General features: G+C 56.6%; 1 protein-coding gene across 2 annotated transcripts in view; it reads right to left on the minus strand.

Moving 5' to 3' along the window:
* Positions 1-16,767, minus strand: part of Flnc (filamin C) — a 28,215-nt gene extending 11,448 nt beyond the window's left edge. For both annotated transcript variants that reach the window (XM_050141673.1, XM_050141672.1), the window contains exons 1-24: positions 16,183-16,767; positions 10,942-11,190; positions 9,346-9,443; positions 9,062-9,212; positions 8,857-8,975; positions 8,652-8,729; positions 8,317-8,479; positions 8,019-8,219; positions 6,618-6,755; positions 6,140-6,266; positions 5,852-5,988; positions 5,463-5,656; positions 5,253-5,366; positions 4,490-4,633; positions 4,137-4,260; positions 3,839-3,999; positions 3,462-3,552; positions 3,196-3,365; positions 2,902-3,019; positions 2,556-2,818; positions 1,630-2,227; positions 877-1,050; positions 613-775; positions 189-349 (exon numbers count right to left, since the gene is read on the minus strand). In XM_050141673.1, coding sequence (XP_049997630.1) covers positions 189-349; positions 613-775; positions 877-1,050; positions 1,630-2,227; positions 2,556-2,818; positions 2,902-3,019; positions 3,196-3,365; positions 3,462-3,552; positions 3,839-3,999; positions 4,137-4,260; positions 4,490-4,633; positions 5,253-5,366; positions 5,463-5,656; positions 5,852-5,988; positions 6,140-6,266; positions 6,618-6,755; positions 8,019-8,219; positions 8,317-8,479; positions 8,652-8,729; positions 8,857-8,975; positions 9,062-9,212; positions 9,346-9,443; positions 10,942-11,190; positions 16,183-16,537 — 4,291 coding nt within the window. In that variant the 5' untranslated portion in view covers positions 16,538-16,767. The remainder of the gene's footprint in view (positions 1-188; positions 350-612; positions 776-876; positions 1,051-1,629; positions 2,228-2,555; positions 2,819-2,901; positions 3,020-3,195; positions 3,366-3,461; positions 3,553-3,838; positions 4,000-4,136; positions 4,261-4,489; positions 4,634-5,252; positions 5,367-5,462; positions 5,657-5,851; positions 5,989-6,139; positions 6,267-6,617; positions 6,756-8,018; positions 8,220-8,316; positions 8,480-8,651; positions 8,730-8,856; positions 8,976-9,061; positions 9,213-9,345; positions 9,444-10,941; positions 11,191-16,182) is intronic.
* Positions 16,768-18,570: the final 1,803 nt, after the last annotated feature.

Genomic DNA, 18,570 nt, shown 5'->3' on the forward strand with positions numbered 1-18,570 from the left:
GCGTCCATATAGGACACCAAATCCAGGGAGCGGACCAAAGAGCAGGGTCTGGGGCTGCAGGCGAGGGCCTCTGGGAATGAACTGGAGGGCTATACATCCACAGCGCCTCACACCTGCTTCTGCCCTCTGCAAATCTCCACATCGCCCTGTCCGTCCAGTTTCCCTTGTGACCCCAGCCAAATGCCCACCTGGGATGGGCTGTCCCCCAAAGGTGATGTTGACATCATAGTCTCCCGGGGTGAAGGGGATGTACTCCACTGTGCAGCTGCCGTCCTTGTTGTCCTTGCAGGACATCTTAGCTTCTGAGGGGCCCTCAATGGCTAGGCCAAGGCCCCCTGTGCCAGCACCCCTATAAAAGAACACTTCTGTCAGCTGCGCTAGAGCCAATGAAAGGTATGGAAGAGTCTGGGGATCAGGTAGGAACGAAGGGGACAGGCTGCTGGGGCCCAGTGCTGGAGAGAGGGACAGCATGAGCTGTGGGAACGCAGGGAGAATGACCCCTGGTCACCCCTGAAACAGGATAAAGTGGATGACGGGACAAATGGGCAGGGTGAGCAGCGGGGGTCAAGATGGACATGACTTTGGGTCAGGGTGAGGCAAAGAGAAAGATACCTGGTTTCCACAGTGAAGCGGTTGGCCTTGTTGACCAAGCCACCCTCCAGGCCTGGCCCAAAGGCCCGCACTCGGGTGGGGTCACAGCCCTCGGTCACACCCACTCGGAAGGGGCTCTTGGGCACGGCTACTTCGTCATACAGCACCTCCACCAAATGCACCCCTGGAAGCCGGTCACAGCGTCAGTCAGGGGCCGCAGAGCCCTCCTCCTTGCCCCCATCCCCAGCATGCCATGATCCAGCCCCACTCCTACAAGCTCCTCACCTTCTTCATAGGTGGTGTACTGCACTCGGTAGGTGCCATCCCCATTGTCTGTCACATAGGTATCTGTCTTAGCCCCCGAGGGGTTGAGTACACGAGCCGTCACGTGGTTGCCACCCGTGGCTGTTAGAGACCTCGCATCCACAGTAAATTCAGTGGTCACCTCCCGCAGGACACCTAAATCCGGGGAGGCAGACTCAGCCTTCATGCTGCCCCTTCCTCATCCCTCACTCCACAGCTGTTCTTCCGGGTAGAGCCTAACCTCCTCTCTGTACCCCGTGAGGCTCAGGCCTCTCCTCACACCTCTGCCACTGCCCCCTTCACCGTTTAGCGCCATCCTTAGCCCTTGCTGGTGCCGCGCCAGGCTGAGGACTGTGTCCGTCTTGCCTCTGCTCAGCTTATTCCAGTTGAGTCCGGCTCTCTTGCAAGCAGCCCACTCACGTAACTACCCCCTGATTCTTGGTGCCCACCACAACACAACTTTCCCGCTGTGCCGCTTTATGTAGTCTCGGCTTTTTATTGGGTCTGAGATGCCTTCAATGGACGAGTTCAAAGATCTTACCAGAAAAGTGCCCAGGGGCAGATGCCATTTTGTCACAAGAGCAGAGACTAATAATCTTCATGCCCTGTCGAGCCCCCTCGTTCCTTTTCTGGGGTGCTGAGCCCCCGAAACCTCCATTTGTTCATCCCCCAGCTCTCCTCCCTCCTTCCTGACCTAGCCCCACAACTTGGCACTGTGGGCTGCTCCTCTCTTACCATGTGGCTCCACACCAGGCCCGGAGACCTTGATGCCACTGGTATCAACTGCAGGCTGCACGTGGACACGGGTGGGGAACTTGGGTATGGGGTGGCCGCCATACTTGATGGTGATGGTGTAGGTGCCCGGGAAGGCAGGGCTGTAGGTGATGTGGTAGGTGCCATCCGCGTTGTTGTGGATCAGCACCTCGGCTTTGACGCCAGCATCGGACAGGATCTCAATGGTCAGCTCGGCCTCGCCCGCTTCCGAGCAGTCCACAGTGAAGGTGGCTGCCTCGCCAGCCTTGCCACGCTCCAGGCCTGGCCCACTGGCCCTCACCTTGCTTGGGTCGAACACAGGCTGGATGGTGGCCTTGAAGGGTGAGCCAGGGATGTGGGCTTCAGCAAACAGGATGTTGATGGTGTACTCGCCTGGCTCTGTGGGCAGGTAGCTGACAGCACAGGATCCGTCGCCATTGTCCTGGCACTCGATCTTGGCTTCGCAGGGGCCCTCAACAGTCAGCCCCAGGCCTCCGGTGCCAGCCCCTTTGGTGTCAATGGAGAATGGGGCAGGAGTGCCCACAAGCCCGCCCTTGAGACCAGGGCCGTAAGCGCAGACCTAGGAAGATAAGCACACACGTCAGTCCCCGGAACTCGGCTTCTGCCGCGCTCCCAGACTCTGCAGCTGTGACCTAGCTGTGACCTCGGGTGGTAGCAGCTACCACAGAGTCTTCAAGACTCCAGGAGGGGACACCGAGGCAGAGACAGTGGATCAGGGTCTGATTCCAAGGCCGAGCTCTAAGACCGGTCCTACGCAAAGGATGGCCCTGGCCCTGGATGTGCCTGCTCCAGGCATGCATGTCCTGCTGATCTCTGTCGATAACTAACTCACCCATATTTTCTACCGGCCCCCAACTCCTGGATCCCACCAGCCCCTGTGTATTTACCTTGGAGGGGTCAGGAGGCAGGACGCCTTCCACAGCAAAGGGGCTGCCAGGTACTGGGTGGCCATCGTAGGTGATGTCCACTTTGTAAGGTCCCTCTTCAGGGGGCATGTAGCGCACGGCCTGGGCTTCGGCTCCACCCCCAGGCTCCAGTTTGCAGGGGATAGGTCGTCGGGAGGGTGAGGTCATCCGCACATCTAGCTGACCCTGACCACCAGCCCCTCTTGTGTTCACTGAGAAGGCCTGTTCCTGTCCTACAGCCACCTCTGCATGGGGCAAGGGACACCGTGAGCAGAGACTCCGGACACTCACCCAATACCCTGCAATCCCAGGGTGGCTCTTCACTTACTGCTATTAAGGCCTTGAACTTTGACCTTGCTGAGATCCAATGGGGGTGCTACATTTACCACAAAGGGACTTTTGGGAACAGGGTCCCCACCGTACGTCACTGTTACTGCCATGTTGCCCTGTTGGGTACAAGAGAAAGACGGAGTGGCTTAGATATAACCTGGTAACAGCTCCCTGGGCTCCGCAGCTCACTGATCCAGAGGGAAGGGCCAAGGACCCAGAAGGGGTCTGATGTTGAGGAGCGCACATTCAGACCCCAGCAGCAGCACAGGGACAGCCTGAGGACGAGACATACCTGCTGCACAGCAGTGTACTTGACAGTGTACGAGTAGTCATGGTTGTCAATGATTTCAAAGTCCCGCACGGCCTCGCCCTTGGCTGCCCCAGCAAAGTGCACATCCAGCTTGGCCTTGCCGGCTCCCTTGGTCAGCACCGTGAAGTGAGTCGGCTTTCCAACTTCCACACCTGGAAGCCCCCACCCCAAAGATGGTAATGAGGGCCTGGAAACCAATTAACCACCACCCCAACTCACACCAGCCCCGTCCTGGCCCAGGCATCTACCTGTGCGGCTCAGCCCGGGGCCCTCAGCCTTGACCTTGCTGGCATCGTGGGATGGGTCCACCTTGATGTGGAAGGGACTGGCAGGGATCTCCTGGATGTGGAAAAGTCTGGGTCAGGTTTCCCAGGGGACAGTATTGAGCTAGCTGCTGCCCAGGATGCTCAGGGACCCACTGAGAGCAAAGACAACCTTTAAAGGCACCTCCCTCCCGTGCTGTCTGGGGCACAGTGCACACACACACACACACACACACACACACACACACACACACAGGACTCCACAGCCTCTGGGTAACTGCGCCTTCTGCCCCGGGAACAGCTCATTTCCAGCTGCCTTTACCATGCAAGCCCACGGCCTCTAACAGGGAGGGCTGCCATACCTGGTTGGCAAACAGCACCATGATGGTGTAGTGGCCAGCCCCCGGGGGCGTATACTTGACTGTGAAGGTGTCATTGTCATTCTTGATGATGTCAAAGTCGATGTCCGCTTCCACAGGCCCCACCACCCCAGGTGCACACTTGATGCCAATGCTCACATCGCCTGAGAGGGAGGAAGGGCAGGGGCTGTGAGACTCAAGGACGCCTCACATTGGAGTCTCCTGGAATTGCACCAGGTGACTGGTTCCAGCACATCCCAGCCCTTCCCACCCAGAACACATCCCCAAGGGAGTTGTGTACCTTGTCCGGCTTCACTGCAGTCCACTGTGAAATAGGTGGGTTCATTGGCTTTAAGGCCTGTCTTCTCCACTCCGGGGCCGTATACCTTTACCCGCTCAGGATGGCTGCCCTCTCCCACGTTCACCTGTGGACAGGGGTTTGATGTTCAGGGTTCTCCTTTTTTCTTGATATTCGGGCTAAGTTTTCCCGGCAGCTCCCCTCCCCAGCCTCAGCCGGACCAGTCTTAGCCTCTTTGTTAGGGCCTTGAGGCAGGAAAATGTGCAGAGGGTTCGTGACAGCAATATCTGCTACACGGGGCCCACACTCCTCTGGGACTCCTGGCAGCGTGCAAGGGGCAGAGCTGGTAGACATACCCTGAAGGGGCTCTTGGGCACGTTGACGCCGCCCCAGGAGACGATAATGGTATGCTTAACGGGCTTGGTAGGCACGTAGGAGCAGCGGAAGGTGCCATCACCATTGGGGATCACCTTGATGTCGATGGGGCAGCCGTCTGCATCCTGTGGGCACCAGGCAAGCAATGTTCACGAGGGCAGAAGCGGCCACACGGTCTCTCTGTGCGCCCTCTGCTGGATCAGGTACTCTCTGCACCGTTCCCATTCAGTATCTACACACCCACTCCAAGACCCAGCCACTGATACCAGGTCCTGAGTCTACTACCACATACTTTGGTGGCCAGCACCTACCCTGGGAGCCAAAAGACTTGGCACGAGGCCACCTGCGTGGCCTGCTTCCCAGCTTATGTTTAGCTTATACGTTAGTCAGGGAGAGGCTGGGCTAAGTCAATGTTCCTAAAATTGATTAACAAGCCTTTTAAAGAGCAGCTGTCTCCTTGGGGCATCAAGACCTTCAGGGGTCAGTGGACACTAGTTTGTGAGACTGACTTGAAGCCAATGTCGTATTTGGTGAAATCATCTTTCAACTGAAAATTATCGATTCAAAAGTGAATTTGGGATAATATGCTATTAGAATTTTCATCAGTAAGAAAATACGGTTTTATTTTTCCATAGAACTATGGCTACGTGAGACTCAATCCCTCCTTTCTGTGATGTTACAGCCTCTCTTCTGGAGGCCCCTGTATGGGGCAGTGGGGCACTGTGGGGACAGCGAATGTCCCACCTGGGCATAGAGCTTCAGATCTCCCTTGCCAGCGGCGCGGGCATCAATGGTGAACTCAGCCGGCTTGTCCACGATGCAGCCAGTGGGCTCCAGGCCGGGTCCAAAGGCTTTCACCTGTGTGGAGCAAGAGTGGAGGGTGGGGTTGGGGACAAGGGGAGGACCAGTGCACCGGAGCCCAGTCCAGACGGAGTGTGGGAGCCGGGACCCCACCTTGTCCGGGAAGCAGTCTGGTGGGGCTGGTTGGATGTGGGCAATGAAGGGTGAATCACGGATGTCCTCGTCATCACAGATGACGTGCACAGCGTACTCCCCGGGCTCAGTGGGCCAGTACCGCACGTCACAGGAGCCATCGCCCTTGTCGTCACACTCTATCTTGGCTTGTGAGGGCCCCTCGATGGAGAAGCCTGCGGAGAGGTGGGAAGGGTTGGAGAGCGTTAAACAGCGGCAGCTAGGCCCCTAAGGCAGGTCCCCCACCCTGGTTATCTTTATGTCCCCTGTCTATACTTTCCCTGATGTCCTTCAACATTTTCACCCTCTGCCCCCCGACTCCTCAGCACCAATCCTTTATATCCCACCTCTTCAGCCATCCAGCCACTTACCCAGCGTCCCCACTTCCGTGCCGATGGCTTCCACCACAAAGTCAGCTGACTTGCCCACCTGGCCAGTCTCCAAACCAGGACCCCACGCCCGCACTTTCTGGGTTCCGGCCTCTGGGCTCACCTGGACCTCAAAAGGACTAGGAAGAAGAAGGACTTGGCATCAATGCTAGGAAGCACCCAATCAGAGCCACCCTCTTCCCCTCTTCAGATCTGCAGGGAGTGACCTCCTTTCCTTGCGGCCAATGCTACACACGGGAAGCCCCAACAGGGGCGGGGTGTTATGCTTACCTGCGGGGAACGGCATAGCCACCCCACGTGATGGTCACCACATACTTCCCAGGCACCACAGGGTAGTACTCGCACTCAAACACGCCGTCCCCTGCCTCCCGCACTTTCACGGGCTCCTCTGTGCCCTCTGAGGAAATAGGGGCCAGGGAGTATGCGTCAAAAGTCTGGGAGTCCCAGGTTTTTGGTTCCTCCAAGGAGTCCTTGGGACCTAGGCCTATCTAAGGGAGATGCCAACAGTTGGCAGAGCTGAAACTAATATTGGAACCGTGTGTCAGCCCTGAGCACAGCAGCCCAGGTTAGCACACATGGTAGAGAAAACTAGCTCCCATTTGCAGACTGGGAAACAGGCAGAGAGGAGAGTCCACAGTGCCTCTGGTCACTATGTCTCTGGAGTCTCAGGATGGGGTTGGGTGTCCTGGCTGTCATTGACTGTCAGAACTACTGCCCAGTCCCCCCAGCCCTGGGCCCTGGCACTCACTTGGCCCCTTGACTGTGACCTTGAGTTCCCCGCTGCCAGCACCCTTGGTGAACACCTTGAAGTCAGCCACCTCTTTCACACGCACGCCTTTGGGCTGCAGGCCTCGCCCAGAGGCACGGCAAGCATTAGGATTGCAGGCTGCACGGGAGGAAGAAACAGAAGGATTGAGTGTGAAGGGCCCCAGACAAAGGTCAAGCTTCTCGGCACCAACTGTACACGATCTCATGACTCCTCCCAGGAACTAGGCACGGCCTCATGCAACCCTGCCCCATGCTTTCTGTGTCCACCACAGAACCAACCGGGACTGCTGGGAGCAAGGCTAGGTGCTGGGCAGGGATCTGGTGCAGGCCCAGGTCAGAGCCTTTTCCCAGAGCCGCTTGAGACAAAGACATGGCAGAGTCTTCACTGAGTGGGCTCAGAGAGAAGGAAGATTCTACCCGCACCTAAGGCCTTCTACCTATAGCCCAGACCTTCTCGGCACCACCATAGCAGCCTCACAAACGGTGGCATGCCACAAAACATCCAGCACCCCCATGGAACAAGAAGTTTTCCATGTAGCACTGCGCCTTTCCACCGCTCATGGGCAATGCATGGAAAGCAGCCTGCTACAATACAGGAAATGGCATGGAGCTCAAGGGCCACCGCAAAACTGACAGCGACACATACTCTCGACCCGCCGGAGACGAGAACACGGCTAGAGGCACAGAACTCAGACCCCGCCACAGAACACAGGCAGTGGCTCAGCAGCTGGGGCCAGGCAGGGCACGCTGAGAGACAGTGGGGCAGATCGCAAGTCTTACGACGGAAACGACCAGGCAAACAGGAAAAGAAAAATAGACCTGCCGGAGAACACAGGCACTGGCATGGGACTCCAGCCTGTTTCAGAGTGCCACAGAATGGGAGCAATCCACACCGTGTGGGCATGCCACAAGCACAGGTGGGGCCAGTCGGCTATGTCCATGCCTGGCCACACCTCCACTGGCGAGTACTAACGTGGTGTCACTCTCTTGGCCTGGTGGATGATGGGCACAGAGGGGGTGGGCGGCAGCAAGGGCGCTGAGTACAGGAAGAGAGCCGGTTGGGGGTGGGTTCATCAACGGAGAGCCTTTCATGTGATGTGTGCTCTGCCAAGGCGGCCCCGCCCTCGTCTCTCAACCCTCCTGTGTTGCCCACATTCTCTTTTCATGCAATCTCCGACCCTTCCCTTAACCAAACCAGCCTTCTTGAGGTGGAGGGATGAGAAAGACAGCTCCCTCTGAGTCCCATCTAGCTGCTCCTGTCTGCCTCAAGCCCGCAGCCTCTAGCTGTCACCCCCGCCCCCCACCTCCACCCCTGTGGAGGAAGTGCTGCGTTTCTCAGAACTGAAGTTTGGCCGACTTCGGTGAGGTGAAGCGCACTCACCTTCTGCCACGTGGACAGGGAAAGGACTTCGGGTGATGGGGGCACCAGCAAAGGCCACGTGCACCGTGTGCGGTCCCTCCATCACAGGCCTGTATGTGCAGCGGAAGGTGTTGTCGCCCTTGTCCTCCAGGGTCACCTCTACCGTATCCCGCCGCCCTTGTGGGTCCACGATCACCACAGCCACATCGCCACTGCCAGCCCCTGAGAAGGACAGGCCGTCGGTACCCACTCTAGACACACATCTGATCAGGCTCCCTCATCAGAGGCTGCCACTCAACCCGCCCTGGTTAACACTTACCTGCAGTGTAGATGTCGAAATAGGTGGGCTTGTTGGCCACGTTACCCACAGGTTCCAGGCCAGGGCCGCGGGCTGACACCTTGTTGGCATCTCCAAGAGCCATGCCCACGTTCACCTCAAAGGGGCTACGTTCGATGTTCTGGCCAGCAAAGAGCACTGTCACCTGGGGCAAGGGGGGGGGGCAAGGTTAGCTTAGGGGTCACAGTTCTGAGGGAGTGGAGAGGCGAAATGAGGGTGAGAGGTTGACAATGGGGGTGGGGTGTGGGCCGAGAGGGACAGCAGAGATAGCAACAGTGTGGATATCCAGGAGGGCAGGAGGGCCGTCAGGGAGATACCTTGTGTAGCCCAGCAACCTTGGGCACATAGGAGACGGCGTACGTGCGGTCCTTGTCATTGTTGGGAACCACTTTGGCCTATTGGGAAGGAAAAAGATCGGAAGTCACGTGAGTGTCACCCTTACTGATGCCACAGGCCTGGACTCCTCTAGGGAGTCCAGTAGCCCCTGGTTCCAATCCCCTCACCCCCAGTACTTCACTCTACCTCCTCGGTGTGCCCCTCGGGGTCTTCGATGTAGACCAGCACCTCGCCCATACCAGCATCTACTGTCTGCACGGTGAAGTGGGCTGGCTGCAGCACAGTGTTGCCCTGAGGCTCGATGCCTGTGGTCAGAAGCAGAACCCAGGTCACTCAAAGATCCTACACCTGCCCAGATGCCGCGGGACGGCTCTTAGGACTCAACACATACCCGGCCCGTAGGCGATGGCTTTCTTGGGGTTCAGCTGCTTAGAGCGAACGGGGGCACCAGGTTTGAGCTTGGCCTTAGGAAACTGGGACAAGTAGGTCATGACAGAATGCTCATCCACGTTGGGGTCCACGATTTCTTCAGGGGCAATCACCTGCCATAAGGAGAAATGATAATGGCACAGTGCTCTCCCAGTCCCACCTGCTTCCTGGCCAGGTACCCTTATGGTCCTTTCCTCTCCATCACCCCTCCATCCTACCCCGCACTACGCCCATCTGCCAGTGTACCTGGGGCACTCCGAGCCAGTCATCTGCTTGCTGCATGGCTTCTCTGGCATTCTGCACAGGCTGATTGGGGTCCCAGGCTTCCCAGTCCGGGCAGAGACCTAGAGAGATGGTGGAAGAACGTTTAACAGAGTAAACCACGGAGCTAGCACAGAGCATTCGTTTGGCTGACAATCCCAGAGTCCATGGTTTCACATCCTTTTCCCCCAGCTCTAGGCCCTTCCCCAGTCAGGTTCCCGTTATCCTCTGACGTTGCAAGCCATCACCAGTCCTTGCTAGCACCAACAATGCATCCTTTCTCTCCCCCGATGACGCAGCCTGGCACCAGCCCTGCCAGCCAGCCTCCTGTTTAACCCAAGACCTAGCAGAGACCCTGGGCACCAAACCCCAACCAAGGACCCTTCCACTTCATCCATGCCAGCAGCCTAAGGATGGACAGGAGGTGAGAGCCCCGTCCCCCATAGTCCCATGATGTAGCTTTTCACAGGGGCTTAAAAGTCCCATCTCTCTAAGCTGTCCCACATTAAGAATAAGGCTATCTTAGAGATAAGATAGTTATCTCTCTCTTTTCAACTGCCTGTTGGGGAAACTGAGGCATTGAAGCAGCTACTGGAAGAGAGATTACTTTGTATGGCCATCAAGAGCCCAGCCTTCCATCAGGTAGAATGCTGAGGGAATCCCAGACCACCCTGTGAAGGGTTGGTTGTGGGGGTCAGAGAGCAGCTTGGTTCAAGACAGAGATAGATGGTCTGGCTCGTTATGGGGTCAGGGTGGTTCAAGACAGAGATAGATAGTCTGATAACACCAGCGAGGAAGGGGCCACTCAAGCTGGAATCCATGACTGGCTGGGACAGCTGAGCTCACTGCTGGCAGCCACACCAGCTTTGGGCAATGGCTCAGCAGCTGGGAATGCTTCCCAGGCTGCATGCCCCCGCCTCCCACCCCTGCTCCCCAGCTGACCCCAGGGCGGGGGAGGATTCCCCCAGAGGGGCTGAAGCTCCTCAGGCCAACTGCCCCACGGTAGAGACAGGAAGGAGCTGGTTGTTAGGTGGGGCTCTGATTTGTACCGCTCAGCTCTCTAAGGGCTCTGATCTGCTCGGACCTCACCAGGCTGGCCCAGAAGGGCAGGCCGGGGTCACCTGCCATTGGACAACACAATGACACCATCCTGGGCCTCACCCTTCTCTCAAAGCCATCTCAAGAGGCATACAAAGAGTCTTTTCTGTATCCAGCTTGGGATTTCTTGCTGTAAGTCCCACCTATTTCCTTTCTTCCTGCTGGAGTAACGGATTGGTGTTCATGTGACACAACAGGCCCTGGCTCTGAGGTCACTTCTGGAGTGTGTTTTTGGATAAATCACTAGTCCTCTCTGGACTTCTAGGCTTGCCTATAAAATGATTGGGTAGAATCCTTTTCTTGCTCCTATCGGATCTAGCCCAGTCACCAGCTACCCTTGATCCCAGCTGGAAGAGGAGCAAACCCACGGGTGGTCCCGATCCCTTGGGGACATCATGACAAATAGCGAGCCTCAGCCTCTCCAGGTCGTCTCCCACTCTGGTCCTGGACTAACCGTTGCACGGTGTGCGTTTGCTTACTCACCAGGGGCACAGTTGTCCACCAGGGCACCCAGGGCCTTGCCATCCTGCCAGTCTCGATTAAAGTTGGTGATGGGCAGCTGGGGCACCTTGTTCTGAATCCAGCCAAGCAGCCGCTGTTTGGGTGTTTGCTTGCGGGCATCCTCATCATCTTCATCCTCCCACATGGGCATGGAGATGGAGTAGTGAAGGATCAGTGTCCAGATCAGGCCCAGGATCAGCTTCAGGTTCCCATCCACGATGGCCTTGCTGTCTGCAGAGCGAAGATGACAAGCCAGCTCAGAGAGGCATCCCGTGGTGGTACCCTCCATCTCCGACAGTGCCCCAGAGCAGCTGTTTGAGCGACAGGGTTAGAGTCCTCCTCCCTCCGGGACCTATCTTCTCTGCCTACCTTCTCCTTTGTTCACTCCTGAGAACCTCACCAGATGCCAAGTTCTTTCTGGTCTCATCTTCAGAAACGGGCTGCTCCCCTCTTTGGCACCCCTCCCTCTACCCCAAGACCATCCCCAGCACTGGGCCAGTCTCCCTCCCATCTAAGCAAGTGCCCTAGCTGGCTTTGCCCCGAGTCAGGATCTGATGTCGCCTGGCCTGGATAGCCTTGAATCCTGCTCCTCCAGCCTCTACTTCTGAGACCCGACATCATAGGCACAGGCACCACATCTGGTCACACAGCACTAGGATCAGCTCAGGGTCTCATGGATGTCAGGAGAGCACTCCACAAGCTCAGCCACGTCCCTAGGCCCCGTGTTTTAACCAATGATTGACACCCAGGCTGCGCATATTAGAGAATATAATCTGATAAACTGACAATCAGCCATACTCACAAAACCGTTGGCATAAAATAAAAATAATAAATATAACCATCACTCCTCAAATTTTCTCATACATAACTTTCCGTGATCCTCCCTCTTGCCTGTCGTGCCCCCACCTTCTGTCTGCTTTCTAGTTTTATAAAAATGGGATCGATTGGGACATTTTTCTCCTTTTTCTTTATGTTCTAGCTTCCTTCACTATAGAACTTGAATTTTACCATTTTCTGTTTGTGTGTGTGTATATGTGAGCATATGTATGTGTATATGTGTGTATACATGTGAGTGTGTGTATATATGTGTATGTATATGTGTGTGAGTGCATGTTTGTATATGTGTGAGTGTGTATATGTGTGTATACATGTGAGTGCGTGTATATATGTGAGTATATATTTATATGTGTGAGTGTGTATATGTGGTATACATGTGAGTGTGTATGTATGTGTGTGAATGTATGTTTGTATATGTGTGAGTGTGTATATGTGTGTCAGTGTATGTGTGTACATGTGTGAGTGTGTATATGTGAGGGTATGTATGTGTATATGTGAGTGTGTATATGTGTGTCAGTGTATGTGTGTATATGTGTGAGTGTGTATATGTGAGGGTATGTATGTGTATATGTGAGTGTATATGTGTATATATGAGTTTGTGTATATGTGTGTGTATATGTGTACACACACATATATATATATACACACAAGTGTGTGACAGAAATTGATGTCAGGTGTCATCTTCAATCATTCCCCGTCTCATTTTTTAGATAGAACCTCTGTAGGAACCTGAAGCTTAGCTTCAGGTCAGGCATCCCTGAGGATTCTTTTCTCTCTGCCTCCCCGTGTTGGGATTCCAGGTGTACCAGCTTTTTACACGGGTGTTGGGGATCTGAACTCAGGTCCTCAGACTTGCATCCCAAGTACTTTACCAACCTAGCCATCTCCCAGGATTTTGTTTCTATAGTGGAGCTTGAACTTTCAGGGTCTCAGTAAAAGTGGATGACTATTTTGAAAGCTTAAGTTAAAGTTGAGCAGGACCAGATCAAGCCTGCCTCTATGCTGGTCTGCAAACTGAAAGGGTTTCTGTAACAGACAGGTCTGGGGGAGAGAAGGGATACAATATATGCTCAGCCAAACCTTGGAAGTTACATTGCCTAATGCTGAGGGTTAATGGTATTTCACAGGAGGTAGGGGAAATATCACACTCGTGGCCTCAACTCTCAGGGAATACTTTGGACCCCAACTGGTAGACTATAGATTTTGGAATTCATCTTGTCTGAAATCAGCTTCCCTGAGCCCTGCTTGTAGGATGCAAGCAGGGACAGAAGACTCAGTTTTGTTTACTGAGAGGTTCCAGAGAGACAAGAGGGAGAGACAGGAGGCTCCCCTTACACATCATTTCCTGTTCTCCTTTCCTCAGATTTTGGGGAGCTTGCTAGGGGACAAGGGCCTGGGGAGCCTCCGTCATCCTCCTTTCCTCTCCCACCTGCCCCCCCAGGGCACCCAGGGCAGAGGAATCTATTGGCCCCACCCCCACCTTCAGGCCCCGAAGTCCCTGATTCATTCTTCCTTCCCCAGCAGCTCCGCAGCCCGCCCCTTTCCCCTGGCTTCGCTGCAGCACAATGGTTTGGCAGCTCTCAGATTCCATGACACACGGCCTCCCGGTGCTCTCCAACACTCTCTCTCAAACACGGGCTCACAACACTTTCACACAGACGGGACACCCGGGTACCCCCAGCCGCTCTCACAGCTGCCCAAGCCCAAGTCAGGCTCCCAGACCCAGAAGGCATATTTGCAAACTGGAGCCAGACCCCTGAGAGGGAGACCTTGAAGCCGTAGAGTAGCGAGGGGATGGAGCTGGAGGGGGGTCATTCATGTTTGCTGGAAAGAGCGGTTTCTCCCTAGCAACTGGCCCTGGGCCAGACAGCAAGTGGTCCCCAGCTTGGGGCAGGAGGGGGCGGGGTAGCAGGCCCAGAGTTCCACCCTGGGAGCTATGACCTTCCTCTCCTTCCTTCCACCCTCTTAGGAGGCCAGGCAGGGGAGAGGGTGGTGGAGCAGTTCAAGCCAGGCTCCTTCCCGCAGAGCATCCCACCACCAAGTCGCTGCCTGTCTGGGGGGGGGGGGCGGAGGTTAATAACCCCAAGGGATGGGAGGGGCCAGACAGCTAGCTTGTGACCCCCACCCCTTGCCTAGAATAGAGGGGAGGAGACAGGACTGGCCAAGGGAGGGGCTGGGACAGCTGCTGTCCCTTCCAGCCCCTCCCTCAGCTCTTGGCTCTCAGAGAAGGAATAGCAACTGGAGAACAGCTGCGGGACAGAGCTGCCTCATAGGCCTCTTTGTTTGGAGGGACTGAGAGGGTGCCGGGGGTAAGAGGGGCAGCTAGCTCTTCAACCCCAGCCAGGCCTAGAACTCTTCTTCCAGGTGAACTTAGCTGTCAGCCATCTCTCCAGGCCCCAACTTCCCTTCTAGTGAGAACTCCACCCTCAGGTGCCCGGATGTTTATTCTGTCTTGAGATAGTATCTGGCGGGAGACCCCTTCCCAGTCTAGATACCCCCTTGCGGTATCCCCTTTCCATCTCCTAGGGATCGCTGTCTGGTGTTTGTACCCCTTCCCTCCAGCCTCAGCCCCAACTCCAGCTCAGCCGCTGAATTGCTGACAGCTTATCTCATCAGCACCGGGTGAGCCACTTGGCCCAAACGGCACAATTCCCCTTCCTCTCAGCGGGAACCCTGGAGTTTCCCTCCCGCCCCCAAACTAGCGCTCGCTCGTTTCTTCCCCCTCTCCTCTGGGCTGGCCCCTCCGCTGCAGAGCCAAGGGGGCTGGAACCAGGCACGGCCGTGGTGAGGGGGAGGGGAGAGGTGCGCAGGGGAAGGATGAGGCCTGGAGAGGGGCCCACCGCCCCCGCAGCCAGCAGGGAAGGGAGGCTGAGCCATTTCCTATAATGTCTTACAGAGGCTGCAGACTTTCCCCTGAGACCCCACCTGGGACAATCAGTACAGTCTCTCAAGTCCCGATGTGACGGGGGTGTGTGGGGGGTGGCAGCCCTAGGACTGGCTTGTCTTGAGCCCACCCACCCCCACCTTCACACTCATCCAACACTCTCCTAATTCTTAGCTCCCCCCCACACACACACACCAGGGCCCCCTCCCCCACCCCTTGTCCTCAGGCTTGTCCTTCTGGAAAGCTCAGAGACATCTGCTGTGTCACGGAGACAGGGCTATTTCCAGGCCAGAGCAGGAGGGTGGGGTGTGTGGGGGGTAGTGCTGGGGCTAGAAGAGGTAAGGCCCCGGCAGAAGCCTGGACAGGGCAAAGGGCCCCACACTGATCTCAGCTGCTAATTCAGGAGGCCTGGGGGTGGCCCTAAGGCGCACTAGCGAGTGGACAGACATCTAGTTAAGTAGTGACGTCTCTGGGAGTATCTTGTAGTGGCGGACAACACCTGGCACCATGTACAGTTCCCCTTCTAGGGCCTAGGGTGCATCCTCTCAGAGGGTCCTTCCAGTATATCCCAGTAGGGCTCTAAGAGTTCACCCAAGATACAAACTGGACACCTTAGTCCTGGCGGGGCAGGGCTGTGAGGGGGTGGGGCAGCCTTTTACCATCCAAAGCCCACCACCCTGGGCTTCGGGACTCGCAGGACTAGCGTGTCTCACCCCCTCCCCACTCGAACTGACACACCTTCCAAATCTGGTTACACTCAATGACTTCCTCTCTTCCGTTCCCCTCCCTCTAGGGCAGCTTGACCCTTAGCTGCAGCCAATCCCAGGCCAGGGGGTGGGTTGGAACAGGGCATGGACCGTCAGGAGTCCCCCCCCCCCCCTCCTCCCAGGCGACTGAAGCGACGAGGGCTATCAGGAGTTAAAGCTCCCGGCCCGTCGCTCAGCGCCTTTTTAGGTTTCTGAGGCTGGGCTCCGTTTGCCCTAGCCCGGCCTGATCCCAGATGGGGAGCACATGCCTGCTAACAGCCTCGCTGGAGCTTCGGGCCACTTAGTCTCCCTGGCCTCAGGGCCCTGAGCACCCAGAGGCGGTTGGGACCTGTCCTAAGTCTGCTTTGCCTAGCAGCGAAGGGAATAGGAAGCCATTTGCTTTCACGGGGGTGGGGGGAGACGCCCCCAGGAATTCACAATGGGCACCAGTCCTGTCCTCTCAAGCATGCGCAAGGGTTGCCCGATGGAAGGAAAAGAATGGGACACTAAGCAGGTTGGTAGGAGTGCGCCTAGGAAGGCTGAAACTGAGAGGTTCGGTTAACTTCGGAAAGGTTGGACTTCCCAGGGGTGCCAGCTGTCGCTAGAGGGGTGTCAAGTCTGCAGCCTGTGCTAGTGAGGGAGAAACCCAACCAGGGTCCTCTCTCTGGAACCGCTCTCTCTCCCGGCTCCCGGGACCCACACCTGTGTCCCCTGTCCCAACCCCCGCTGTGACCGTGCCCTGTCGCCCGCACTGACCGATGGACACGAGCTTGATATGTTCGCGCTCCAGGAACTCCAGGGCCACAGACACATTCTCCAGCTTCATCTGGCGGAAGTTGGGGCGCGGGTGGAACTTGCGGTACATGCGTTTCTGGCTGAGCACTTCGAGCAGCGCGATGAGGCGCAGCCCGTCGCTGAGGTCGCGCTGCAGGTCGTTCAGGCGCTTGCCCACACACTTCAGGTGCTCGTTGCACCACCGCGTGAAGGTGTTTTGCTGGATCTTCTTCCATGGCGCGTCCTCCGCTAGGTCCTTCTCGGTCGACGGCATCTCGTCCGCCTCGTCGGCCAGGCCGAGACCGGAGGCGTCCGAGTAGTTGCTGTTGTTCATCATGCTGGCACGGCAGGGGGCCGGGGACTCGGGACTGCGGGTGCTGTCGGGGCGCTGTCGGAGCGGGACACTGCGCTCTCGGAAACTTCTCTTGCGCTCTGGCTGGCGGGGCTCGCGGGCCTCCTGGGCTGAGCGGCTGGGCTGTCCGGCTGGGGCTCTATCTCCCTCCGGGGCGGAGCGGTGCTCTGGAAATGCGGGCCAGGCCCGGGCAGGGGGTTTAAGAAGCCCCCGGGCTGCCGACCTCCCCCCGCAGCGCCCGCGGCCCCGGGGTCCACGTCAGAGCGCCGGCCTCCCAGGAATGCCGCCCGGCCCGCGGGTGGGGGCCGCGCTGAGCCCCACGGCCCCGCCTCTGCCCGCCCCTCCTCCACGCAGCCCGCAGGAGCGGGATGGGGTGGGGGCGCTTGCCCCGCGCTTCCCCACGCACACTCTGCACCCCAAATTTAGTCTCTGTCATTTAGGGGTGAAGTACACTCTTTCCACATTCAGACTGAATTAAAGAAATGAATGGGGAAACTGAGGCAGTGGTTAGGGCTTAACACACTCATCTGGTGTTGACAGAATTTTCTGGAGTTGGTGACAAGGCTGTTGACACAGCCTAGGAGTCCTGGCTTCTAGCCTGGTGTATTGTCCACCTGTGAACTCAGAGAGGAAGTAAGTGTGTGTGTGTGTGTGTGTGTGTGTGTGTGTGTGTGTGTGTGTGTAGACAACCCCAGAGGAAGCAGGGACACTGACCAGAACAACTTGGCGGGCGGAGACTGAGTTCAAAGGGATTCCCTTATTTTGCTACTTTGCAAACAGAAACCCCTTGTTTGGAGCACAAACCCAGGGCCCCGGGAGAAAGACCAAGGCTCCTGATCCTGACTCAGGGCCCCTGTCACTAGTCCATTTAGACTTATTGGCTCAGAATGAAGCTGAGCTCAGGAAAAAGGTACCCAGTGAGTCACTTCGTGTGCCACCCCACCACCCCAGTCTGACTCAACCAAGTTGGTGAGGGGAGGGAAAGACTGCCCAGGTGGTTACCAGGGAGCCCCCTGGGCAGTATGCCCACACGGGCCATCGGGCAGGTCCTCCCAGGAAAAGTAGGAGTGTGCCAAATCACAGGAAGAGCCTTGGCAGAGGAGCCAAGGGGCAAGTGGGCATGAAGGGAGCCTAGGCAGGATTGGGCTGAGCATAGGCCCGATAAGGCAAGAGGCATGGGGGATGTTGGCAACAGAGAAACTGAGGCAGGCACAGCAGCCTGTCACAGACAAGGGAAAGAGCTACAAAATGCATCTATATATGAAGGAGCGGTCAGAAGTCCTGACCTCTTCCAGGGTGTGTGTCCTTTGCTTTCCCATCCTTCAAATCGAAGTAAGTTTAGCATTGAAGGAAGACAGTCCCTAACTCAATCCATGTGGTAGCTGAGGCTTGGGATGGTTCTTTGACTTGATAGGTAAATCATTTTTACCCAGCTCCTCTCCTCCCAGTCAGAGTGAAAAGGAAGAGGATAGTGAACATCTTTGGGACTGTTTCCTCAAGGGCAGAGTGAAAACCATGCCCATTATGGACTTAAAAAGCAGCGTAGGGGCTTAGAGGGAGGTGGTGCTTATGATGGCATTTCCATCAATCATTTCTTTTTCTTCTCATCTAATGACAAGGCCTGGTCCTTAGGCAGGGAGCGGGGAGGAGTAGAAAAGGGGCCAGAAACAGGAAAGGAACCTGCAGTGTGTGGTGAGTGTGGCAGGGGTGCCTCTGGGGCCCTGAGAATGACAGGAGAGGTATAAATAGCTTGGGCCCTTGCAGCTCATGTTCTGTTGGCTGCCTGTGACGAGGTGCTCAGGAATTCCACTCTCCTGTTGGCAACCCCCCTCCTTGTCTCCCAAACTGTCATTCTCCCCAAGCTACCTCCGTCCCACAGTCCAAACCCCAGCAGGCATCAGCACGGTCTGCTTGAAAGACTGAGCTCTCCCGTGGAGCAATGCCTAGCTCTGGATGCTAGCAGCTGGGTCTCACAAGGAAATCTCTCTCTCTCTCTCTCTCTCTCTCTCTCTCTCTCT

The sequence above is a fragment of the Alexandromys fortis genome, unplaced genomic scaffold, assembly GCF_014885135.2.
Source record: "Alexandromys fortis isolate MF-2015 unplaced genomic scaffold, M_Fortis_MF-2015_v1.1 scaffold_44, whole genome shotgun sequence".
NCBI classification, from domain to species: domain Eukaryota; kingdom Metazoa; phylum Chordata; class Mammalia; order Rodentia; family Cricetidae; genus Alexandromys; species Alexandromys fortis.